The sequence below is a fragment of the Sesamum indicum genome, linkage group LG4 (assembly GCF_026168435.1).
Source record: "Sesamum indicum cultivar Baizhima isolate 11 linkage group LG4, ASM2616843v1, whole genome shotgun sequence".
In the NCBI taxonomy this organism is placed as follows: domain Eukaryota; kingdom Viridiplantae; phylum Streptophyta; class Magnoliopsida; order Lamiales; family Pedaliaceae; genus Sesamum; species Sesamum indicum.
The window spans coordinates 17,959,948-17,986,987 of NC_142660.1; the positions used below are offsets into that span (position 1 = coordinate 17,959,948).

A 27,040-nucleotide genomic window follows, 5' to 3' on the forward strand; every position below is an offset into this window, starting at 1 on the left:
TAGCGAAATCGATCACCCATCTCTATTTCTTGCTGCAAGAGAATATTGGCAACAAAGATTCATGGACCTCTTTCCCAGTCTTGGCTTGGTCATTATCTTGGCCAGTAATGGTCATCTGCAAGGGGTCATGAATTCCTCCGAGTGCGGGTGAAAAAGATACCCTCACAGAAGATGTACCATTGAAAGACGATTCTCTAAGGGTAGAGTTAGTTTGGTCAGTTTGGTCGTGATAACCCTCCATGCATACCATATGATAAATCATAACATGGGAACTAGGGTGGAATGCACTCTAGGGCCTTGTGGATGTTCTTGTTCATGCATATCAACCCCTGCAATAACTATTTCCATCTTCGTAACTGTTCATTCGCGCCTTGCCTCCTACTTCACGAGCAGAAGATCAAGAATGGCAAAGGCATCAGTGTCCCCATGTTCTTGCCGGCCCAAGGAATTGCTAGAAATTAAACCTGAACTGATTCAATCACCCTCCTCGCCAGCCTCTTCCGCCAACTGGCCATGGCCTCCACCGTCTGACTTACTACTAGGACAAGGGTTTGACACCACGGGGGTGTGTATAGTGTGAAAGAGATGAGAGAATTTGTTCTCATAGTAATGGCTTAACATAAACTTATTTAATGTCATTGTTTTAACTGACAATCTGAATTTTGGCGAGTGTAGTAGTTACTCTAGGGGTTTTCCATTTAATAATAAACCAAAAATAAAATGAGAGAAAAATAAATTCCATGCATGCTATAAATGCTAATAACTATTTACTTATAAAAACAAAAATAAAAACTATTTTGCACTCTCATTGAAAATAAATTAGTATTTGGATCCCAAAACTGAGCTGGGATGGGACGATGGGTCAAGTTCGGATCCGAACCCATTTTATCCCAAGAAAGTAACAATTCAAGCAAAGGATAAACAAGAAAGAGAAAACAGAGTCTGGTTATGGCTTCTTCACTAATTCCCCACCAAAATTCTCTCTTCCAATTTCCATCTACTCTTCTTCACCTGCCCAGTACTCCATGTTGTGTGAACACATGCATTCCTAGTTTTTCTCCTCCAACACGAACTGCTTCTGATTTGCACCTCAAGCCTATGTACAGAATTCCAAGAGCTTCTTCTGAAGGTCATTTTCGTATATTCAACTGTTTCTGTGCCTATGCTTTCAGTGATTACATGTGTTTTACTTGTTCTTGAGTTCGTTTTTCATCTGGGCTTTCTCCAAGAATTAGTAATATGATGGGGTTGTAGAGAAGATCATGGTCTGGTTGCCTCTTCTTGGGGCTATTCTTGTTAATGTTCAGTACTTCAGAAAAGTATCAACATATGAGACCTTTGTGCCTATCTTTCTCTGTGGAACATCTTAAGGGTCTCTTAATTATTTGAAAAGGAAGAAAAAGAAGATATGATTCCTCATGTTAATTGTATTAGCCCTATGTCAAAACACTCATAAGCACAAAATTCTCCATAAAAAATGAATGGCAACATGAACTTTTAAGAACAAAGCTCGCTTTCCTTTCGCATCAGGGAGTCGCAAAAGTTCAGAAGTCGCGTTGCTCTTTCTTATTGTAGGTGGTTTTGGGCTATTATTATTGGCACAGAGGTTCTGTTCCATTTAACCCGATTCCTCATGACTAGATCTTGAGAGTAGTAGAGGAAGTCTTTTTCAGGTTTGCATTTTTATGCAATTTATTTAGAAAATCTATCACCTTTTTAAATAGCAGTTAGTACAAGAGAACTTGTCATCGTCAAGTAATTATTCATGAAGAGGGAAAATGTCTCAGTTTTCATAATTGACTGTGATAATAATCACAATCAATCGTATGAAACTGAGGTTCTTTTGATTGTGTTGTTATTTATCTCTGCAGAAGCATGTTTTATTCTATATCTCAGAGTATATGGGGTCTTTCATGTGTCTCTTAGGGTGCATTTGGATTGATGAATTTGGATTTGAGGGAAGAATTTCGAAAAAAAAATTTCAAATGACTTCATTTGGAAACAATTTTAAATCCATCAATATTCAACAAAACAAAGTATAAAATTAGAACTCAAGTATTTGAAATCCTTGAAATTTAGAATTATTCAAACAAATTTAAAGGATTTATTTTTAAGTCCTTCATTCGAAATATGCAACCTTAAGTCTTTTTAGTATGGGTGAATTTAGCATTTCATATATTCTCTTGTGGTGTAATCTGGTGAATAAGCTGAGGTTCTGTTTATCAGCAGAAATGGTTGCCCATTTGAAGCCTCAATTTTCTTGTACAGTTCTCTGACAGATTTTCAGGTGAACTTAGATCCTCTGACAATACCATGCTTCAAATATTTCTGATACAGAGTTTGTTTCCCTTGTCATAGTACAGATCTTCCTACTGAGTTGATAGAGGATTCCAAGTTTGTCCCCCTAAATTCTGAGGATCCAAAATATGGTCCACCTGTAAGTTCTGGTCAGTTCTATGCCATTTGTTCCTTACGTTGTTGTTGTTCTAACATTCTTACATTAAAAGAAAAGGCGATATTTAGTTCAAACAGATTTCAGAAGCACCTAGAAGTAGTTCATTGTGCAGATCACTTGTTTTTCGACACAAAATAAGTGGAAGTGGTTAGTCTGCTGATGGAATATAGTTCTATTAACAATCTACGAACTTTTTCTGTTCAGATGATTTTCATCATTGATTTTGGAGTGGGGCTCAGATTTCACAAAAACAACTGCAATGAAACTTCATTAATTATTTTACCAACACTGATGAACAAGCTGCACACTACCATCACACTCTACTCTATAAAATGAAAAGTCTATCTGAAATGATCTTTTTCAAGCCCCTTCGAATGTTGTACCTTATACGGGAATTTTGTGTGAACATGGAGTTTTGTGTCTGCATTTGTCAGGCTTTGTTGTTGCTGGGTTTCCAGGTGGGAGAGGCAGCAAAGGTAACATCTGGTGTATAACTGTTCTTTTCTGCACAAATCCAGACAATAGCTTTTAGATTCTTGTCCTCGTTACTCATACCCCTTGTATCATCATTTGGCCAAAGTCTCTAGTGTCAGTTCTGGTTTGTTATCATTTTTCTATCAAAAGTTCCCCTTATTTCGTGGAAAATCTTCCATGGACAAGATGCATGTGATTCTTGCCCCATTTGTTTCTATTACTCACATTTGACACTCTTGATTTACTGTAATCATGAACCTCAACCCAGTACTTAATAATGGATAGCACTCAGTTAGAGCTTGATAGAGAAGTGAGTTCCACAATCACCATAACTATCACCTACATTCTCTCTTTTTGCAGATACAAAGGCTTTTGAAGGAGTTGGATGGTGAATTTCTTGAGGTGAAATATTGATACCGGTTTCTGTGATTTACCAATGTTCTATCGTTAATGGTGAATTTTGGTAAAGGAATAAGAACTCGACTGGCAATGCTAAATGCATCACAACTCTTTATCCTTCCTCTTTGTTTTTTCGTTTTTCCTCTTTCCTTCACCAAATACAGTTACAGTAACACTTATAAATATAACTACATCCTTCATAAAAGTTTAATATTATGAAATTATAACAATCAAAGAGCTTGGATTTGCTTTATATTTGTATATTCTTTTCTCATTCTTTTCATTTCTTATCTTCTTTATCTTTGTATTATTTTCTATCTTATATTAATTAGTCTTTTGTGTTGCAAATGTCTGCTTAATTTATACAACTTTCTGAATGCACCTAACCTCATTAATTACCATCCAAATGTATGCTTGTTGGCAGTTGCAATAGTTAGCACGTCAAGTATTCATTAACCAGGGACCAACCTCTATCTCTGATGCAGTGATTCCTATTTCCCATGTTCTCCATTCTTCCAAGCGAGAAGGGCTGAATTCTTATTAATATGTTACTAATTCTGGATCAACATGTTCAAGAAAACTATGACATCCTATTTAAAAGAAGCAAATAATTAACGGTTTAAATTTTTGATGCAGGTGATTTTTTGTACTGAAGACATGATCAACCGTTCACTCTGGGAAGCAGTGAACACAAAACAATCCAATTTGGAATCATCTAAGGTTAGATTTGTAAACGGCTACCACAACATTCTTTAATCATCTCAAAGAGCTGAACCTCAAGGAAGTTTGCGAAGCAAATAGGAACGAAGATTAGGACCTGGAATATGAACTTTTTACTATGATTTACGCAGCGTCAATGACCCTTTTGATGACTTAAATTCCATACATGTTCTGATACATATTACGTAATTTGGTATTACTTTGCATTGATTCAGTCAATGTTATTCTGGACTAATTTTAGAATACATTTTGATCTCTCTGGGTAGTTCTGATTATAGTGATGCATGCTTATGACCTACCTTAATATGGTGATCGTGATCGTGACCATGACCGTTCTGCCTTGCAGGTTGCAACGTCACTTCCACGGATTTGCTTCCTATCTGGGCTTACTGGGGAGGAGATGATGATGTTCATTGACGCCTTTCCAGAAAGTGGTAATGTATATTTAGATATGGTAAACAAAATATGGTGACTTCTCCGCGTAAAAGTTCAGAACACCCGAAAAAATCTCATGATTTTGCTTAACTTCGTCTGGAGAATTCGAGAGTCATCAGATTATGGCGTTCTTACGTCAATGATGAAACTTAGCATTTGTCTTCTTCCATTCTCATGATTTCGCCTCATAATTAGATGAAACATTAATGTTAAAAAACAATCACCGTTCATTTTGTATACTGTCTTTATGGCATATTTCAAGATTCTCTAATAATGTCTTTGTTTCGATATCTCCTCCATGCAGGTCTGGAGCCTCCCGTCTTTGCAGCCCTCGTTCCAAATAGTGCTGAAAAACCTTTAGCAGAGTTGATAGACGAGATTATGGGGGACCATGAAATGCTAGTAAGTTTGCTTGAAGTTGTCAAGTGAAAAACGAAACGACATTCAGACGTTTCTAGCTACCCTTTTAACATTTGTATCCCAGCAGTTGCTGCTTCTCCTCTTATATGAGTTCTGTTACCCCATGCAGTCTGCAAGCGGAACAAGCTAAAGAAACGGGAAACGATTCTTGGAAGTTTGAGTGAGACAACTTACATTTGTTCGTGTAACATGCTCAGGCTGATGAAAAGCTTGAACAGGAATGCACGTACCAGCGTTTAAACGCATCGACTGAACTCGTGAAGATCTGTTTCATTGTTGAATCACTATTGTTAAGGCTCTTATATACGTTGGAAAGCTTGTGTTTCAAAGGCTCTACGGTGAAAATAAACGCGTAAGTATTAAATTATATCGGGCTATATTCAATAGATGGATTTGGATTTTGATGAATGATTTAGAGAAAGAATTTTAAGTGATTCCCATCTCTAAACAATTTGAAATTCATCCGTATTCAACAAAACACAATTCAGATATTAAAGTTGAAGGATTTAAATTTAAATTTATTTAAATAAATCAAAAAAATTTATTGTTGTTGATTTAAAATTCAAAATTTCAAATACATCAAATTAAAAATAATTGCTTGAATTTTATATGTATAGATAGGGTTAAATAGATGGGGTGACCGTTGAAGGGGGCAAGCGACAACGGGGCAAAGGGGATGGGACGAGAGTGTCGTGATGATGGTGACTGAAGAGGAGGGGAAAGGGGAGGAGGACTAGCGGTGGTGTGGGGTGGGGAGACGGGGCAACGATGACAGGACTGGCAGGGGAAGGGGAGGTGGGTGGTGGTGGCGGAGTGGAGGGAGGTTCTTTTTCTTTTTAGGCAGGGATTACAGTATTATATATAGGGATAATTATATTTATACTTTTTATTTATTATTTTTTTATATAAATTATTTTTATTTTTTAAAAAATTACAAAAACTACCTCTAGCAGTTTCTAAAATTCAAAAATATCCTGATTGACTATGTTAATTTTTAAAATAATTTTTCAAAAATAAAAATGCTCTTAAAAGTGTTTCTATAATTTTCAAAAGATTTTGTTGAATTAATATTTACAAAGATAAAGAAAAGAAAAGGAGAAAAGACAAAATAAAGAAAAGGGAGAGAATGTGGATGAGGGTAAGTTAGTGGCATCATATGCCCTTGCCACTCACCCACAAACTGTTGAGCCAACATGGCTATATATATATATATATATATATATATATAGATATATAAGTCAAGTTTATATGTGCTTGAAATTGCATATTTCTTAACCCAAAACAATATATATATATACACACTCTTATGTAAAGTATATATGTGCTTGAAATTGCATATTTCTTAACCCAAAACAAAAAGAGAGAGCTTTACTCTTTTACCCGGAAAAAAAATGCAATTTATCGCATGTGATATGAAAAAAGAGCAAAAAACTTTTTATAAAAAATAAAATATATAGTAAATTACTTCCTGTGTTTTGAAAAAAGAAGTAAATTACCCCCTCTTCCTATTTAAACCATTGGTAGGAAGTAATTTGCTTCATTTTTTGAAACACAAAGAAATAATTTGTTAATTCTTTTTTATAGGGGGTATTTGCTCATTTCACATAACAAAGGGTTAAATTGCATTTAACACAAAAAAAAAAAAAAAAAGCCTGAGGCGCAACTCGACTTCTCTTCTCACTGTGAGTTAATCTTCAAAACCGTTTCACTTATTCCCTTTAGTTCCGTCATAACTCTTGATCATAATTTTGGGTTATTTCACCTGCAATATTGTCTTCTTGGCATATTTTCAAACACTTTTTGCTTGGCATATTGGCTTCTATATTTTAGTAAAAATGTTCACAATTAGGATTTACTTGAGTTGCTTTTAATTGTTTTTCAAGTATGAATTTTGAGACATAAAATGATAGTCTTTCACCTTATATCTCTACTTCTAGAGTAGATTCAATAGACTCAATTTTTCAACTTCAGGACGACGGAACTCAATAAACTATGGATGATACAGTTCTATCTCCCACTTAAGTAATATTGACATGAGCAAAGGCATAACGGAGGTTGATAAACCTGAGGAAACTTCATTTGTCAAAGGCCAAAAGATAAAAAAAAAATCAATCGTTTGGTTAGAATTTAAAGATGTTAAGGATGCAGATGGCACTGTAAAAATCTCTTGTAACCACTGCAAGAACATGTTTATAAAAAGCAAAGGTAATCCAACAACTCAGTTGCACGGATACTTGTAACACTCTGCCAACCATCTTAGAGCAAAAGATATAAAGGAAAGAGAGAATTGAATGTAAACACAATTTGATTTTATACCTAGAAATGTTGACCCAGCATTGTATCCAGCTTTGCAAGATGGAAAGTCTGACATGGAAGCTATGAAAGAGTCACTAGCTCACTGGATAATGAAGTATGAGAAGTCTTTCTCTGAAGTGGAGGAAGAGGGATTTAATTTATTTTGTAGAAGGAAAATGCCTAAGTGGAGAGGAGTTTCAAGAACAATAGCAAGGACATATTGTGTCAATGTCAATGAGGCTGAGAAAAAGAAATTGAAGAATTTACTACTAAAAGTAGACAAAATTAGTCTCACGAATGATTGTTGAAAATAAAAAAATCAGAAGAGAGTATACGGTGATAACTGGCCATTGGAGCGTTCAAAATTGGTAGCTACAAAAATGTGTATTCAACTTTGTTCACATTCCACCTCTTCGTCGAGGTCTTCAGATTGCTAATGCTGTTTGGTGTTGCTTGAAAAATTGGGATATTCAAAGTGAAAGTCACACAATACATGCTGACAATGCTTCTGTCATTTGCTATCTGAAGATTTATGCATAGAGAAAGAAAAAGTTGCTTTGCAAGGGAAAATTATTTCATGTCAGATGTTGTGCTCATATTTTGAACCTTATAGCTCAAGATGGTATTTGTGAAATTAAAAACATCATTGAAGTGATATGTGGCAACGTAGAGTATGTTCGGCATTCAGATGCAAGACTTTTATTATTTTCTAAAATTGTGAAACAACTAAACTTGCTAGAAAGAAAGTTAGTTGATGATTGTCGAAAGAGGTGGAACTCTATATATGAGATGTTGTCTACTGCAATCAAGTGCAAAAATGTTTTTCCAAGATTTGCCACTAAAGATCCATATTATGATGATTGGGAAAAAGTTGAAAAGGTATGTTCGGTATTGGAAGTTTTCTGGGATGCCACTCATTATTTCTGGGAGTGACTACCCAGCTTCAAACTTATTTCTTAATGTTGTCAGCTTAGTAAAAGTGTTATTAGATGAGAAGTCATTGGACAATGATGGTTTTACTCGAAATATGGTTGAAAGAATGAAAATCAAATTTGACAAATATTGGGGTGGGACTAATTTGTTGATGTCAATAGAAGCCATTCTTGATACAGGGTGCAAGATGAAAGCACTTGAGTTTTATTTCCGTAAGCTTTTTTCTTCCTAGAAAGTAGAAAGGGAAATCAGCTTTGTATGCAAGTCCTTGCATGAACTCTATTTTGAATACGCGTTGATATATACTGATGAAGGTGAGTCGCGTGGACAAATGCAAAGGGGCAGTTATCAAAGTTAAAATACTAGTAATGTTGGAATATCAAGAGGTTGGTCTCAATATGCTGACTTTTTGGAGTTAGTTCAATCTACTCAGGCTAAAAAATCACAAATTTGATATGTATCTTAAAGAAAGTTGTCACTCATTCAAGAAAGACAACAAAATTGAGAAGGAATTTGATGTCTTAGAATGGTGCAGAGTTAATTCGACCAAGTACAAGGTCTTATCATTTATGGCATGAGATATTCTTGCTATACCATTCACTACTATTGCTTTTGAGGCTACTTTTAGTGTCAAAAGTAAAGTCATTGACAAGTAAAGTGGTTCATTGACTTAAGTATTAATGTGTGGAGGGATTGGTTGAAAAGTGTTTTGGAGTAAAGAAAAAGACAAAGGCATTATTTGACTGTGACTAATTTTTTTAGTTATATTATATAATTAGTATTGTTTTTCTTTTTTGTACTAAAATTTTGTGTATTGAATTGTAGAATAACAAGAAAGCGATACATGTAATCCTTCCAAGTGTTGAGGATGCTTTTGAAATATGATATTTTTTGTAAGAAAAATTCATATATGTTAGTTTGGGTTGAGTTATTTCTTTTTTTCTCGAGTAATCAGTTATTACATCCCTAACTATCTTTTTATCTCAAAATATATTTTTAACTATGATACAAAATGATTTTTATTCACATTGATGGTATTTTTTTCCCCATACTTTACAGGTACTTCAAGATCTTTACATATTTGAGTTGAAATTTGGTAAATATTGAGAGCACCCATGTATTGTTGATGCTTATGTATGACTGCAAAATTATAACTTTTTTAATTACTTGAATGGGTTGCTCGTAACCTACTAAATGATTGGACTGAAAGGGTTGTGAGATTTAGGTGAAGTAAATGTGTCGATGATAGTTTAAAAACTAACAGTATGTAACTTTGATTACTTCTCATTAAAAGATTGGACCTAATGATTTTCATGATCGTCAATTTTCTGTCTATCGTATTGCTTCTTTTTGGTCTTCTTGTAAATATTTTTTTCCTAGTTCTTATTTAGATTTGTGAATAATGGTACAACAATCCATATATTTTTTTAAATCCAAATATTTTAAGAAAAAAATTAATCGAGCTTGACTCGTGTTCATCGAGCTTGAGCTCACACCAACGAGCGCGAGCTCAAGCTTAGGTTCGTTTGCACCCTTAGTTCAGGCGATCTGCCCTGTCGGGCTAGTACATTACTCAACAACCATTATTTGTCACCATGATTTTGGTACTAAAGACATCATTAGAACGAGGACATTTACGAAAAGGTACCATCACATACATAGTCCAAAGGAAAAGCAAAAGGTTAGATGTCATGCGTGTTACAAATAGGGAAGAATGTCTAACATATCTTACACACTTTTAATTAAAACAAAATGTACTGTTAGCTCTCTCTACGTTCTTAGAAAAGCATGATGCCACCTATAATTTTAATTTTAGGGAAAAATGCAAGCAACTTCCTTGTGATATTGTAAATGAGCAAATTACCCCCTTATGAAAATAAATAGCAATTTACCTCCCTGTATTTTTAAAAATATAACTATTTACCCCCCTATGATTTTTAAAATGAAGCAATTTATCTCCCTGTATAAGGAGGTAAATTGTTTCATTTTAAAAAGTATAAGGGGGTAAATTGTTATATTTTTTTCATAGGAGGGTAATGTGCTTATTTTCAATATCACATGGGGATAAATTGCTATTCACCCTTTTAGTTTACAACTATCTCTAACTCAGTGTATTGTTACAGCAACTATGACTTCCAACATGAGATGTACTCCCAATTAATGAGAAAAACGGTGCAGTTCAAGAACGACAAAAGAATAAATGAACAGCTTGAAGCTGCTACAAGTATGCGTGTTCGGCATCCACCACAGAAGGGCTTTTCTCCATTATAGCGTTTAATGAAAGATCCAAGCATAATCGAGGGGAAAGGTTATGGTTATTGTCATGCGCAACATGGATACTTCGACATGAGTAGGCATTTCGATAAAATTATCTAATCAAAAAGCCCCTCATCGTGCCAGATATCAACCAAAAAGTCTACCATGTCCTGCAAAGTCCAGAGGAACGTTCTACTCAATTCAACAATATTTTCCCAAAATGAACCACATGCATGCGTGTCTTTGTTCTCGTTACGACTGTCTAAATGAGATGATTTCGTGCTATCCATGTGAGCCGTAGCCCATGTATGAGCCGTTAGATCAAGAATATATCATGAAGTAATTGATAGTGTTAGCATGCATGATCTAAACCTGTGGGTGGTGATGCCGGCACATGTGGACTTTTTACCCACATTGGCTTTCATTCAATAGAATCAATACTTATGTCATCATATGTTAATCCAACGGTTCACAGGTCCACATGAGTAAAAAACCCACACAAGCGGCATGGAATATTCTCTAAACCTTCTACCCGAGTTGGGCTGCTGCCCGCATGGATAGCATGTAACTTCCCACGGAGATGATTAAGAACATCTACACTAGTTGCATAGAAAAGGAATTTAAAACATCATATAGCCGAGAGCTGACTTACAGCTAAAGGAATTGGCTGAGGAAAAGGGTCGGTAGTCGAGAGCAGGTCTTCATATGTCGTGGACCAGCTGCAAGAACAATAATGAAACATCAGCATCTTTACAAAATACAACGTATAAACAACACATTTCGTTAGTTTTATTAGCTCAACGGAGAAGCATAACCCCATTCATACAAACAAAAGTCTAGAACTTGAAGTACTTTATAGTCGGATCCTTTGGCGTTCTCAGTGACTTCTGGGATGCATCTCCGACCCAATTTCTTCTGCTCTCATCCCATGCAATTGCAGCTGCATAATTCAGACATGTTATAGAACTGGAATTCTCGACTTTTGTATTTTACTGTCAGATACCAAAGAAAAAAAATGAATTTTCTATATCTCAATGGAAGATACAATAACAAGCGCAAAATTATGTTAAATGTTGAGTGGTCTCATGAACGGTCGGAACTACCTAACTTCACGTATTAATGCAAGTTGCCGCGAAATATACTGATTGAGAATGTGCATGGCAGATATTTTACTGGCAAACAGATACGAGAAGTTTTGCCATCCGTTTTTCAACGGCAGGTGGAAAAATTAGATGTAAAAATTATTCAAGTCCATACGGAACATAGAAAAGGCAAATCCCTTGTGACATACCGTATCTAGCTTAGAATTGATGGAGTGAATATACACCAGTTCTTGAAATCTTATGATCTTTGCAGCATCTATCATATACTCTACAAACAGATAATGAGTATAAGCGAGGCCTACCATGATTGACAAACACGGAGGTGTTTGTGCTACTCTCGGCTGGATTTTTTTGTTCGTAGCTAAGTGTGGAATTTTCCAGTGGTCTCTTCTCATTGCAATCGGAAGTTTTACCATTAACTTCCATCATTTCTTGAATAAAAGACCATTCCCCTTTAGAATACCTTCTGAAAATTGCATGCTTTAATCGTCACTCGAGGTTTCATCAAGTGTAGCTCTGCATATGAGATATTCTCTTTCGATTAAAGGAAAAAGAATGAATATGATAAGTCTCCAGATCCTTCTAGTGAAATGAAATGATAAAAAACTATAGCGGGAATCCTAGTACATAAAAATCTTAACCCAACCTTGATAGTGAGAGCAAGTGATCCAACTTTTACATTATCAGGATGAATTTTTTGAAATATCATCATTACCTTCAACGAATAATATCAGGTAAATTTATCCAATTGTCATGCTTGCATTCAAACTAACAACATAAGTATAAATTTAGTTTAGTAGCATCTTTGATCATAGCATAATCTATAGAACAGCGAAGCACCACAAGTTCAGTAAACAGTTAAATGCCTCCATTCAGATTTCGCAAACGAACTTCTTCAAATGGCAGAACTCGTACCAACAGCATCACCTGCAGAAGTGAGTAGACATTTACAGAAGCAAATAGAACAAGGAAACTGTACTTTAGAATATCCTAGAGCCCGTATTAGATCAATCTCACAATAAGTAGTGTTGGTCTTGGTACTGCTGAAATCAGTATTGATCAAAACTAATTCATACATTAAGAGAACAGAGAATTCAGCAATAATGCACTGTGTGTGCTCAATCTCTGACCACCTTAAAAACAAATACTCAGAGTGTCAGCAAAGTATATATTATTTAATCTTCGTTCCCGCTATCTTGCTTGCATTTGGAGGACTGAAGTGCAATCTTGGTTCGACTACCACTTTCTTTTATTTTTCTTTTCTTTCACAAGATTCACATACTACGGATTGATAGCTTAAAATGCTCATCTTGCAGGGCTACCCCCCCCCCCCTCATTCACAACAATCTTCAGAGTTTAACACTTTCAGGTTGCTGTTCCTTGTTTACGGTACATTCTCGGACCATGTCAGTCCATCCTCCATCACAAATCTTTCACACACTTTCTTAATGCTTTGGATGATGATTCAATTTATACTCACGAGTACAGGACGCTGACTGATGAAATGTTACTAAAATCTCAAAACCATCACCAGGTCATATGTAATGTTACTAAAATCTCAAAAACCTGACACATACAACCAATGCATTCAAGAAAAAGAAAATATATATGAACTATAACAAGTGTCCTATAAGAAACTACATCTTATACAACCAAAAGCCAAATCTTTGCATCAGAATAACATGCGCAGAGTCAGAAACATAATCCAAGAAATCCAACTCAAAATCAAAAATCCAGAAAAATCCATTAATCTTCTCCTCCTCAAATCACTACTCTCCTCACCTACTCCGAATTAAAACTCAAAACTACAAAAGATTCACGCCCTCATTGACCAAGCAAGAAAACCAGAAAAAAAAAGAAAAAACCAGAAAAGTTGCATTCATATTCCCTACTAATAACCTAACTTCAAAACAAAAACCCACAAAAGAAAGCAAGAAAACAGGGGAAATTAAAAGGGAAACAAATAAAGAATGAATGAGCGAAAGATAATACCTTTAACGAGGAGCTTTGCTCCAATGGAAGCCAAGCGAAAATGGAAGAGAAAGAAAGAACCAACGACCAGAGAGGGCGTATATATAGAGAGAAAAAGAAGCATAATGTAGGCTCAAGAATATACAAAGTCATTTTTCTTGGTTTGGTGGCACTCTCTTCTCAGTTTCCCAAGTTCCTTGATTCTCTTTCTCTCTCTCTCTCGTTGACGTGTATTTTCGATTTATTGTTGGATAAAGCCTTTTCATTACCAGCAAATGACAGGCATGTGAAGATTTGCAGCTTGTATATGTAATAGAAAGAACAAAGAAGAGAAAGTATATAATATTGTCAACGTGCTGATTTTGTGTATCCAAAGACTGTGGCACGAGGGTGCAGTGACCTATCCATCACAGAAAGCTACATCATGCTTCATCACAAACCTTTTTTTTTTCCTTTTGGAACATACCATACTTTTGTGTTTAAGAGGGTTTGCTTTTTGAACAAAAACAAAATATTATATTAATTAGGATTAGTTACAAGTATTTTTCTGGAGAGTTGACATAATTATAAATACTTTTTCATTTATTTAAAAATTTATAAATACCTCCCTATATTTAAAAAAATATAAAAAAATTGGGGATGAGTTCAGATACATAATCTAGAAAGAATATTAGGTTATAAAAATATTTTAAAAAATTATAAAATATATATAAAATTATAATTTATGATTCAAAAATACATTTTGGTTAATTCATCATAAAAATTGAATGAAAACTTAACCGAATGGGCTCGTTGTTAGACGGGCGCTAAAATCAGGGGGTAATTGTAATTTTTTAAACAACAAGGAGGTATTTGTAATTATGTCAGACCTCAGGGGAGGTGGTTGTAATTTACCCTATTAATTATTACAGAACTCGTGCACGGTATCGGGAGATATGTTCAATTTAGTTCAAGACTTGATAATAAATATTTAAGAATACATGTTGATAACATTGAACAAAAAGTTATTTATACATAATGTTGTAGTTTTAATCAAAGTTATATGAAGGGATAAATACGTTCTACTCTCCTAAATTTGATGTAATTACAAGTAAATTCTCTATAGTTTGAAAAATTACATGTAGCATCCTTGAGGTTTGCTTTTGTCTAACAAATAACTCTATCCGTTAGTTAAAATTCATCCAATTTGATGATATTAACAACAAAATTAGAAAAAATAAAAATCTATATTTCCTCCCATTAACTTATTATTGACTTATTAGAGATCAAATAAATCTTTCTATGATCACATTACCCTCGTACTTTCTCACGAGTTAATGTATATGAGGTATACCTTTACCATTATAAAGGTAGACCAAAAATTGTTAGGGGAAAAGCATTTTCTACCATCTGATCCCCTGGATCCTCTAGAGTTTCATCGTCCTGGGCAACATGGAACAAGGCTTCAGGAAGCTCATACTGTATCTCCTTGTTAGGCTCGAGGCATCTGCAAGCTCAGCACAGATATCTAAAAAAGAGGTAGAAGCAGTGGTAGGAGGATAACCCGCATCAGCAAATTGGGAAGCACAAGTCTGATAGCCATGGTAGTAGTGCTTCAAGGTACTATCTGATAGCAGGTGTTGGAACTCCAAGGACTTCTTGATGTCAGCCATCCAGTTCGACCACACATCCTCCATAACTTTCTTCCCCTCTTTTGAAGAAGGATTGTTTTGAAGTTTCAACACTGCTTGTTCCAGGTGTTGGTGTAGGCTGTTTATCTCAAACCTTAGACTAACCAAGCTTGCCTCATGCTTATGATCCTTTTCCCGCGCTTTCCTTTCCAACTCCTCCATCTTTATCTAAGGCGCCTTTGTTGCTGGCCCTCCTTGCTCCAGCCAGCTGAAAAGCCCTCCCGCCAGTAGGGCGACCTACAACATGAAGTCAGGAGCATTTCACTTTTATACACTAAATCTCCCAATTGAATTTTCCTCTCTATTTCTTTTAGTTTACTGATGTGTGAAGCAAGTAAGTTCATGGCCTGGGTGTGAGGTATGGTGTCCAAGTAGGCCTTATCCAGGGGTGAAAGGGTTCACTTCAAAAATTCAGAGGCTCGCTGCTCTTACCGCCCTCCTGCAACAAAGATCGGGTCTCACCCATGCCAGCTTCTTCCTTTTGATTTTCACGTCGGTAGGTCAAAGCGTCCCCACTCGAGAGACAGGCTTAGGAGTAGGAGGGCCAAAGAGCCAAATAACCCTTTAGCCTACTTAACAACTGTAGAAAGAGGATATGCTTGATGTTCGCCCTTCGGGTCCCTCATGGAAGCTAAGCTAGCAGGCGTTGAAGGTGGGCTCTTTGCCAATGCACACTTTGCTGAAGAGTCTGTCTCAAGAACTTTGCTCTCACTAGAGTCGTACCTTGCAACAACTGGTTGAACATGTTGAGTGCAGGAGGTATAGGTATTAGCATAAACATTCATATCTTAAATAAAAGCCTGCATGAACAAAAGCAAAACATACAAGAAGCTATACCATCAACAACATCCAGGACGACCTCTTTGGGGATCAACCCACAACAGAAAACAAGGGTTGGTTGAACTAGCTCGCACGGGTCATATTGAAAGGCTTAAGCGATCTAGCAAGAATCTGAAGAGCAGGGGCGATTACGGATTGAGTACCCAAGGAATTTTAGTAGCAACAGAAACCTATGTTATAGGGAAATGCCAAGGAATATGAGATAATATGAAGAAATAATGACGATTCTATTCTTTGATAGAGGTATTAGATGGAAGAAATTGGGCATCTCCACTAGAGGTGAAGTAAAACAAACCCAGACTCGCTTTCTTCAGCATGAGAATGAGTGAAATTGAGCAACTGACGGAGTCTGTCCTAAATTTCTAAAAATATAAAACCCAGTGATTATACTAAGAACCGTGGGCACTAGTTGACTAAAAGACACTTTAAACAAAGTCAACACCTTAGTAAAGCAAAGAGGTATGCAGAACAGCAACCCAGCTTCTAGCTAGGCCACGTGGAAGCTGGAAAAACCGTAAGGAGGGGAATGGGGGAGTTCAACGAAAGCAGGGACACGAATCAGGAACTCATTGGGTATCTCGAACAGAGATCTTATTTCTCCTATATCCTCCTCCCTCAAGCAAGATCTAAAACCTCCAAATGATTCAACACTAGAGGCAATTACTCTATCCTTCGTCCTCCGCTTCTCTGACTTCTCCTTGGAGTTCCTCTTCCTACTACTCACTTCTTCCTCACCTTTACTTCCCCAAAAGCTGGAACTGGAAGTATCAAACTGCTCTTCATCCCTCAACATGGCAACTAGATCAATAAAAAAATCCTCCACTGCTCGCTCATCACACCCTCCTTTGAGATATTTAAACTAGAAGGATGGAGGGAAGAAACCTACCTACGAGGTGGAAAAATAACAAGGATTAATGGAGAAAAACACGACATTGAGTAGGAGGCCCTGCAAGAAAATAATGGAAAAGTTGAAAGATCTTACCTTCAAAATGGAATGTTGGGGAAAGGACAAAAAACTGGAAACTTACCTTAGCAAGAAATTAGCATAAGAATTCTGGGAAGGAAAATGCTCTAAATATACCTCTTTACCCCAACAGTCCTATCAAAGACTCAATAACCAGCTGGCTGCCGCCCACCAATCGTCGGGTGCGTGATCTCCCAAGCGACATGACTCTTTTCATCCCTTATAATCTTTAATCATTACTAATCATAACTTCTCTGACAAATACAATTTGAATTCAGAAAATGTATATCTTCAGCAAGGAGGATAGTAAGCATAGACGATGTCTTCCTAGCTCGCCTAGCTAGATGAACGCTGATGGGGACTAAAACTCCTACTCTAGCAGTCCAATTCTACAATCTGTACTCCTGGAGTGGGGGGAGGGGAGTGATGATGCTCCCTTAAAATATTAGATTGGGCCCACAAACAAAATAGGTCAGCCCAGCTGGCCTACTAGTAGGGAAGCAAAGCCCACAAGCAAGGCATATTAGCCTAGCTGGGTGCAAGCCCAGCTAGCCCATGAGCAGGGAGGAAAGACGCGAGTTACCTCCTACTTTACTGAACTGATAGGCCCAAGAAATAAGCCCATTTCAATCGAGTACGCCATCATACAGCTGGACGGACACGTCATAAAACTTGCCAACACATTAAGACACATCATCCTAAAATCTCTCCAGTGGTTCCAAGTAAACCAATGGCAAATGAGCTGGGAATCAACTAGTAACAAATTTCTGATGTTTTCAGGCAAACATGGAAAGATTCACTCTACCTGATGTATATCAATCAAATTAACTCCAACTCAGAAATGATTTTTTCTAGATAATAGTCAACTCAAACGACTTTCCAACAACATATGACACTCTACAACCGCCATACCCTTCTCTGTACACGACTATAAATAGAGGCCTTGCACAATCATTTAGTAACATCATTCTTCATATTCAAACTCTCACTTATTCTCTCAATTGTCTCTCGGGTTTTAGGCTATTTCAAGCTTATATTTCGCACTCCATACAAATATTTATCACTCCCACATCATATTTTACCATTGTTCTCACTGTAATTCAATTTTTTCTTTTAATTCTTCATAAACCATTAATGACTTAAAACATCAGAGTGCTGACCTTTATCTTGTAGGGTTAATCGCTTGATGATACCCCCTAAAATTATTGGGCCAAACCACCAATAGGGAGGAAAAGCCCACAAAATAGGCATACCAACCTAGTTGGTTAAGAGCCCAGCTGGCCCATCAGCAGGAAGGCTAGACTCATCAGTAGGAAAGAAAACCCATAGACCTACCTCCAACTTTACTGAACCGGCAGACCCAAAAAATATGTCCATTTCAGCCAGACATGTCATTATACAGTTGGGTGGACATGTCATATGATTTGCTACCTAGTTTTACACATCACCGTAAATTATCTCCAGGTGGTTCCGTGTAGATCGATAGTAAATGAGTTGAGAAATCCATAAATAACCAACTCCCAAGTGCTGGATTTTAGGCAAACTGACGTATCTCAGTTAAATCTAGTCCAAATCTCAAATGGTTTATTTTGGATGATAGCCAACTCAAAGGCCTTTCCAATGGCCTACGACACTCCACAAAAACCCCCGCATCCTACTCTATACACGCCTATAAATAGAGGCTTTATGCAGTCATTTGGTAACATCATTTTTTCACACTCAAACTCTCACTTATTCTCACTATTTTTGCTCGTTTTTTCAGCTATTCTAAGCTTAAATTTTACACTCCACATGAACATATACACCTTATCACCATTTTATACCATTATTCTCACTTTAATTCGAGTTTTTCTTTTACTTTTTCATAAACCATCACTAACTTAGGCATCATAGTGCTAACCTTTATTTTGCAAGGTTCGTCCCTATTGATCTAAGAATTTTCTTTGAAGATCCTTCGACGTCGTGGTGTGGCCAAAACTCTGGTACGCATTATTGACGTTGTCTTTTGGAACACTTGATTGTGACGTGAGAGATGGCTACTTCAGACAATGGAGGTGAGGACGGATCCTGTGAGGGAAACTCTTCCCTCCCTATTGCAGTTGGAACTACCGTTCGATCTAAAGATCTCACTTTTGAAGGAGGAAAGTGAGAGCAGCTGGGCAGCCGATTTTCTAAAGGGACTTCTTTCTTCCTCTAACAAGGTTTACCTGAAAGCTTTGCCTCGCAACCAACCATGATTTCATTGGTTTCTCATATCTGTAAGGTAAGAAAGAGAAGAATTCCATTTACTTAAAATATTCTAGCATGCAGACAAACCATAGTCAAAAGCGTTGTGAAAGATTTTTGTATGCCTAATTGCACCAGATGCCCACAAACCAGTTAATAACCCATGTAGTTGGGTTGCGTATTGGATGGCGGCTGTGAAACCAACTTCTGAGGGTTGGTCTGAAATATTTCAAGTTGAGGACTTCGAGACTGGGCATCGAGGGTCCTATTGAGACTTGCACTGGTTATTGCATTCATTGGATGACTGCCGCATTTCATTGACGACATACGTTGGACGTCTATGCAATTTCAGTCGGTTAGTTGACAAGGTGGTCAACTAACTGAATTGACTCGCGGGGATCATCATATGGAAGCCTTGGAGGCTTGGTCGCTATGATTTGAGTCCCCAACTTCGATAGTATGGGAGTAGTCCTCAGATTTGAGAAAATACGGCAGCCACATGCATACGATAACTATCTTAGATCTGCGTGACGTATATAAACAATACAAATTATTTTGAATTATTATTTATTAATTTTAATAAAATTTTATTAATAAATAAAAATAGAGGATAAATAATTTTTTAATTTTAATAATTTTAAATAATTTATAAAGTTGTGATAATTTTTCAATTTAAATTTATAATCTAGTAATTAATTTTATTAATATATTAATTATTTTAATATTTTAATTAGTAAAAAATATAATTTTATATAGAGATTCAATCAAAAAAATTATAAAATTTATATAAATAATAAAAATTCTATGGAGTCGTATTACTCATCTCTTTATACATTCGTTTAACAGCTATCTACCTTTTTACGATTATAGAAATACTCTTGACGGCCTTTCTATATTTTAAAAATTATATTAAAATTGTAATGATTCAATAAGGAAATTTTTGAATATGAAAAACTGTTGGGGATAATTTTTATAATTTTTTAAAAGATAAATATGATTTGTGTAAAAGAGTAGTAAATGAGGAGTGAAAATATAAATATCTCTATTTATTAACGTGTTACCGCCTCGGGACATGCATACGATTAGATAAGACCCACCGTCCAATACCCGACTGGACATGTAATTTTGATTGGCGGGAGCATTGCTCCAGGCTGCACACAATTTCTACGGGTATTTTATTCATATATCGTATATATATAAACCAGCAGATGAAAGAATGTGAGCTTAAATTCAAAGAAAAATGGGTTCTTGCTCGCCAAGTTTCCTCTCTCTCTTTCTACTTCTCATCCTCCTCTCGCCTATCTCCTCCGTCGTCGCTTTGCTCCGTGCGCCGCCGAGGCTGCCGTCGGTTTCCGCGGAGAGGCTAATCCGAGACCTCAACTTGTTTCCTAAACAATCCATTAATATTGTCGACGACGACGTTCGTTTCCTCGACACTCCGAAAATCGTTGAGAGGCGATTTAAGTTCCCGAATCTGGTTGATCCTAGCGGAGTTTCAGCTGAGGACTTAGGTCACCATGCCGGTTACTATCAGATTCAACATTCTCATGGCGCCAGGTTTGTTTCGTAAAAGATGTGGCTAAGATCTCTTTCTCGTTGCTTTACTTTCTGGTTTTGCTATCAATTCTGTGGTCTTTTGTAATTGTTCATTGTTTCGGTTGGTGACCAATTGTGAGGATTATTACCATATGAGTAGGTTAAGTGAATTTTGACGGAGGGTCTGTTTGGTAAATATTTGAGTTTCATGAATATTTATCTTGTTTACTGTTTTATCACGTGCTAGATAATGCCCATGTTCTGCTATATTTTTGTCTTGTGAAATGGATACAGCTACTCTTAAAGCTAGGGCATGTTTCTTATTGACTATATTCGCAACGCGTTGCTAAAACTTTTCGTTGTAGTGGAAGAGGGCTTCATATTCAAGCTTCGGGAGACTGATTGCTTGCTCTAGTTATAATACCTTGCTTGTTGATTGACCTAATGATGCTAAATTTGACACATTATTAGCTAATTTAAATGCATGAATTTTAATGAGATAATGAATGCAATTGCAAATGCATTAGTAAAAAATTCAAGATCTTGCATAGACGTTTGCAGTATAGCCCCTGGGAGTGCTCGGGCACCCTTAATTTTTTTCTTTTGGCTCAGGATCTACGAGTAAGGGTGGTCCAATCTCAAAGGTATATTAACATGCTCTCCGTCGAAAGAATGCATATGAGGGTGTAAATTGGTTGATTTATAGCTAACAACTATACACCACCTGTTGCATAATTGGTCCAAACTCCATACCTAAGAAATCAGAACTAGTTATCAGATCAGAAATGATAATCTCTTTCAAGTGATAATTAAAACTAAATGAAGACTTTCTATGAAACAAGATAACCAATATATTTTGCTTGTGCAGTTGAGCTTTAAATCAAACTTAAGCTGTTATAGGCTATGCTAGAACAAGCTGAGTTTGACCTCAAAGTTGCTTTCTCCAAAGGCTCCAGTTCAGTTTTACTTATTGCAGATGTGGGCGTGATAAAAAAATTGTTTATTGGATGTTAATTATCTGTTTTGTCAATGCATAAAGTGAGGGGAATTGACTGGTTTTTCTGTTTCTATTTCTAGTGCTTCTGAATGGATTTCCTGCTATTTTTAATCTCAATACTCTCTAATGCTTTCGTGGAGTGGCACTTGCATTTATGTTCATAAAAGTAATCCTTGTTGCTGGTAACTTTTGATCTTGAAATCATCCAAGTTGCTTATGCTGCTAGCCTTCTTAATATTTTGTGCAAGACAAATTTGCTCTTAGTGGATACCGTTAATTCTGATATTGCCATCCTGGGTGGAAATAAAAATAAGTAAATTACAGGCTACTGTAGTTAGGATGTTCTTGATGAGAAAGTAGTTGACCTGATTAAGAATGATAACTGAGATCTCTGTCTTTTTCAATTTACAGATGTAAGCAATACCTATGCCCCGTGCTGAAAATGCACTTTTTATTAAATGGTTGATAGTGTATAGCATCTTATACCATATTCTAAAGTTAAGATTAAAAGGTTCCCTGTTGAAACATTTTTGGCCTCTTATAATCTCACTATTTGTGTTGTGTGGATTGAGGTAACTGTGTTCGTGATTGCAGGATGTTCTACTTCTTCTTTGAATCACGCAATAGCTCCAAAGACCCTGTTGTCATCTGGTTGACTGGTGGGCCAGGTTGTAGCAGTGAGATGGCTCTGTTCTATGAAAACGGACCTTTTACTATTGCCAATAACTTATCTCTTGTGCCGAATGAGTATGGCTGGGACCAGGTAATTTCTTTGGATGAATAAACTTTTAATTCTGGATTATGTGGAATCCTTATATTTTTAAGCTTCCTGTATAGAATCGATGAAACAGAGGGGTTCAAGGTTATTGTTGTTGTGTTGGCGTGTGGCAGTTCGAGTATTGAGGAAAGAAAATCACATGGACAGGTCCAATGCATTGCAAAGGGTTCAGGAGAATTCTTATTTTCATCTAATCTAGTTCCTGGTTTATGTTATCTTGTAATAGATTTTTTCTGATTGTTAAGCTGTATTTAGCTATGAGGCGCTGGAAAAACAGTGGTATCTAGAGAAAATTGATAGTGAAATGGATAGTCTCTTTGAGAACTGAAAATGGTTTGACCTGGGCACTAGATTCAGAAAAATCAATTTGGACCAAAAGAATTGGTTTGCTAGTTTCTTTAGCCAAATTATGTCGTGTTACTGTCTAATTTCAAGAAACGTGGTAACTGTTTTCGGCAATGCTGTAAAATATTGCTATGTGTTGTGCTCTAGGATTGCTGGTGTTACATTTGAGTTTGGTTTAGTTGCTTGACGTTAACTATCCTTTCACACATCAGATTTTAGAAGTGGGTGCAACTTCTAATATTGAATTCTTTACATATAACTGGCTTGTTTTTGTGATAATTTTGCAGGTATCGAATATTTTGTATGTTGACCAGCCTGTTGGAACTGGCTTTAGCTATAGTTCTGATAGACGTGACATTCGGCATAATGAGAAGGGTGTCAGTGATGACTTATATGACTTTTTACAGGTTGGTTTTGTTACTTGTTTCCCTTTCAAGAAACATATAGGTCTTTATAATACTAACAATGCAGCAGAAAAAAATTATGAAATTTTGTATGTCGTATTGGTTTGAATGTTGGATTGCAAATAACAAATCTAGCTATGCACGAGGAAAACTGAGTGTAAGAAGCATGTCTGTTGGGATTCAAGCATTAGTATGTCCCACATGGTTGGTTAGTAGTCTTTAGTCTTTACCATCAAGTAGTTAGTGAATCTTGTCAAATGTGGTGTAAGGTTGGATACTACAATATATTTGATCATGGTGTTGATCCATGCGTCCTGGCATGGTAGTTCCTCCCTACTCTCTCATTAATGAGTCAAGTTATGTCCTTTCATGGTAGTTCCTCTCTCCATTCTCAACTCTTCAATTGTCCTCTTGTCAAGCACCATCAGATATCTCTATTGACCCACTGAAGAAAATTATGCTCTCCTAACTCACTGAAGAAAATAATACAACTCAGGTTATTCAAATAGTGCTTTCATTTGAAGAATCTATGCCTCCCAGCTTGTATTTAGTGTGCATGTACCTGATGTGAATATTCTGCTTATGCAATGCATATCTCATAGTTAAATTCCTTTTTTACCCTTCTAATGCTGTTAGATAAAATTTGATATGGAAAAGACGAAGAGTATTTTATAAAGTCTTTGTATATTTAAATTTACAGAATTCTCATTGGTTTATGTTTTTGCTACAGGCGTTCTTTAAGGAGCATCCTGAACTGGCTAAAAATGATTTTTTCATTACTGGAGAGTCGTATGCTGGACACTATATTCCTGCTTTTGCTGCTCGTGTCCACCGCGGAAACAAAGAAAAAGAAGGAATTCATGTTAATCTGAAGGTATTTTGAGGTACATAATTATAAGGGTCTTTTCATGGTTGTGTTACTTTCTTATAAGAATTAACCACACAGGGATTTGCCATTGGAAATGGGCTAACTGATCCAGCGATCCAGTATGGTGCATATGCTGATTATGCTCTTGATATGGGACTAATTAAGCAATCTGAGCATGACCGTATCAACAAGGTGCTTCCACTCTGTGAAGCGGCAATAAAGCTTTGTGGTAACTTTACATGATTTGGTTTTATCATCTCTACTTTCAACTATTTTTATTTACATGTACAAATTGTCTGGACTCTGGGATATTTTTCTCCTGTCATGTTGTTTGTAATGACCTATAAGTAAATGGCAGTATACTCTCATTCCATGAGTCAGTTCTGTTTCTTTGTTGTCAAAGGTTCTCCTTAGATTTAATGCATTCATTTCACTTGTTTCAGGAACTGATGGGACGGTATCTTGTGTTGCAGCCTATTTGGTTTGCAACACAATATTCAATTCTATTATTGCACGTGCCGGCGATGTGAATGTAAGAAACATATATTTAACCTGGTTCTTTATGGCTAATATGTGCCAAACCACTTTGAAATCAGTATTCTGTATTATCTCCTGAAATGCATGGAACCACATTTGTTTGCATGTTCCCTTTCTAAATAATGAATGGTTGCTTGTGAGCCCATTAATTGTTCATGGCCAGAATTGTGGATGAAGAAACTCATCGGACCAACCAACTTATGATTACAATGTGCCAAACCAATATATGATGCAACACTATAAAGATATGCAGATTTCTTGGCTTTTCCATTGATGACTCCTCCTCTGCTTATAGCAATGGTAGAAAACAATATGTTCATTGGCTGCACCCTATAAGCTATAATGCGTGGAACCACATTTTCTGGGTCAAGTTTATTGTTGAACATTGGCATCATTTCAAATATGCATGAATGATAAGGGCAATAAAATGCACTCTCATTTGTATCTTCTATACAGTTATCATGGCTTTGGACTTTCTAAATGCAGAAGAGTATAAACAGACCCTTAATGTTTAAATTCTTTTCTTTTTTACCCCTGCAGTATTATGATATTAGGAAGAAATGCGTAGGCAGTCTATGCTACGACTTCTCAAACTTGGAGAAATATCTGAACCAGAAGTCTGTCAGAGATGCACTAGGAGTTGGAAATATAGAGTTCGTCTCGTGTAGTCCTACTGTTTACCAGGCCATGCTTGTGGATTGGATGAGAAATCTTGAAGTGGGTATTCCTGCTCTTCTTGAGGATGGAATAAAGCTACTAGTTTATGCTGGAGAATATGATTTGATCTGCAACTGGCTTGGTGAGACCACTATCTTGCATCTAAAAATTGTTCTGAATAGACAGCTTTAATATCCATATCCATCTTCATCAAGGTTGCAGATAACATGTATCATCATTTCTATCGAGCAGGTAACTCAAGATGGGTCCACGCCATGGAGTGGAGCGGTCAGAAAGAGTTCATATCATCTCCTGAAGTTCCTTTCGAAGTGGATGGTTCTGAAGCAGGATTGCTGACAAGCCATGGACCTCTCAATTTCTTGAAGGTCTCTCTTATTCCACCCCTCAAAATATAAGGACATCTTTATGTTGATTGAACACTTTGATTACTTCAATGTTTTTATTGTAAAAAACAGGTACATGATGCTGGACACATGGTTCCGATGGATCAGCCTAAAGCTTCCTTAGAGATGCTGAAGAGGTGGATGAAGGGTTCGCTCTCAGAACCGGCTGCTGAACCAGAAGCACTGGTTTCTTCAATGTGATTACGAAGCCCTATTTCCTTGAGAGTGAAAAATGTTTGTAAATAAGGTGATGATGGGTGGACATGTTTCCGTATGGTAGTAGTTTCTGGGGAACAAGGATTAGGGTAGTGAATGATGTGAAGCTTGTCCTGTATGATGCTGTCTTATAGTCATTACAGATTGAAATGGCTAAAGTTCTAAACTCTGATACTAATTTACAACCTGGGAATAGAGTCCTTAGTGTCAATCCTGTGGGTGCAGGTTTGTGTAGTTTTACGGGGAACGCCAGTTCGATTTCCTTGAAGACGCTAAAAATGTCAATACCCCCAAATCTGCACTTGGTGGGACGCCACTGTCATTCACTCAATGTTTATACCTTGATTTGGAGTCTCCTCTTCAACTTAGTTGGGTGCCAAGTCGTGTCGGGCATTTGTGTTGCTTATGCTTTGTGATGACTATAGTAGCCCATGTCTCATTATACTATGCTACCACAACCGGTGTCCTGTTCACGCACATTCATATCTCACTGCACTTGATCTTTAACTATAGGCATTGATGTCACCATCACTTTCTCCCCATTGGTGTGTTCGTATGAAGATTAAAGAGTACGATGTATAGTTCGCCCCATCAGTCGGCCGCAGCCCTTCAACTTGCACACCAATGTTGGTTTTCCCATCACACATGTCCCAAGTGAGCTGCAAGTTGATAAGGGTTTTGAGCGGTATATAAATGTCGAGTCTCTCTCCCCCAGGCTAGACTTGTTTTTAATTAGGGCAAAATTATACGACTTCGGTTAAAGCAAATATCCTGCAGTCCGTTTGGCTCCATTTCTTTTCTAATAGGGTAGTATCATTCCCCTGTTCTATTTCAATGCTCATATTTGTTGACGGGTATGTACAGTAGATAATATTAATGGGCGGGTATCATCATATTCGGATTCATTATAATAGCTATTATTAAGATTCTGACCTTTATTTTTATATTAAATTTGGATTCATACTTATTGAAATAAGTATTTTAAATTTTGATAGGGTCTAGACCATAGAATACCCGATATTATATTGGATGGTAAAATCTACTCTGATAATTCATAAATATTTGTTAACTTAAAATCATTGAATCTATAATTTTTTTTTGATAATTAATTGACTGGATCAATTTGTCATATAAAAT

The 27,040-nt window shown here is 36.5% G+C and overlaps 3 protein-coding genes across 6 annotated transcripts; 2 read left to right on the forward strand and 1 right to left on the reverse strand.

The window, feature by feature from the left end:
• The first annotated feature begins 880 nt into the window (after positions 1–880).
• LOC105174187 (vacuolar acid trehalase) lies at positions 881–5,270 on the forward strand. Its single transcript, XM_011096210.3, has 8 exons — positions 881–1,129; positions 2,364–2,437; positions 2,890–2,931; positions 3,290–3,331; positions 3,965–4,048; positions 4,395–4,482; positions 4,788–4,885; positions 5,013–5,270. The coding sequence occupies exons 1-8, from the start codon at positions 949–951 to the stop codon at positions 5,031–5,033; spliced, it is 630 nt and encodes a 209-aa protein (XP_011094512.1). The 5' UTR covers positions 881–948; the 3' UTR covers positions 5,034–5,270.
• A 4,543-nt stretch (positions 5,271–9,813) lies between these two features.
• LOC105174185 (zinc finger protein) lies at positions 9,814–13,763 on the reverse strand. 4 transcript variants are annotated; one of them, XM_088879368.1, is made up of 6 exons: positions 13,483–13,763; positions 12,357–12,417; positions 11,793–12,006; positions 11,240–11,327; positions 11,040–11,106; positions 9,814–10,557 (listed from the first exon to the last, which is right to left on the reverse strand). In XM_088879368.1, exons 3-6 carry the CDS (start codon positions 11,917–11,919, stop codon positions 10,504–10,506), a joined length of 336 nt encoding a protein of 111 aa, XP_088735494.1. In that variant the 5' UTR covers positions 11,920–12,006; positions 12,357–12,417; positions 13,483–13,763; the 3' UTR covers positions 9,814–10,503. The 4 variants fall into 4 exon arrangements, with proteins under 4 accessions (XP_088735494.1, XP_011094507.1, XP_020553340.1 ...); XM_011096205.3 differs by having other exon boundaries at positions 12,331–12,417; XM_020697681.2 differs by having other exon boundaries at positions 12,137–12,417.
• Positions 13,764–20,369: 6,606 nt separating this feature from the next.
• On the forward strand, positions 20,370–26,114 carry SCPL49 (SERINE CARBOXYPEPTIDASE-LIKE 49). The gene is made up of 9 exons (XM_088879797.1): positions 20,370–20,718; positions 22,289–22,457; positions 23,105–23,224; positions 23,952–24,095; positions 24,168–24,318; positions 24,533–24,621; positions 25,167–25,425; positions 25,536–25,669; positions 25,760–26,114. Exons 1-9 carry the CDS (start codon positions 20,402–20,404, stop codon positions 25,886–25,888), a joined length of 1,512 nt encoding a protein of 503 aa, XP_088735923.1. The 5' UTR covers positions 20,370–20,401; the 3' UTR covers positions 25,889–26,114.
• Positions 26,115–27,040: the final 926 nt, after the last annotated feature.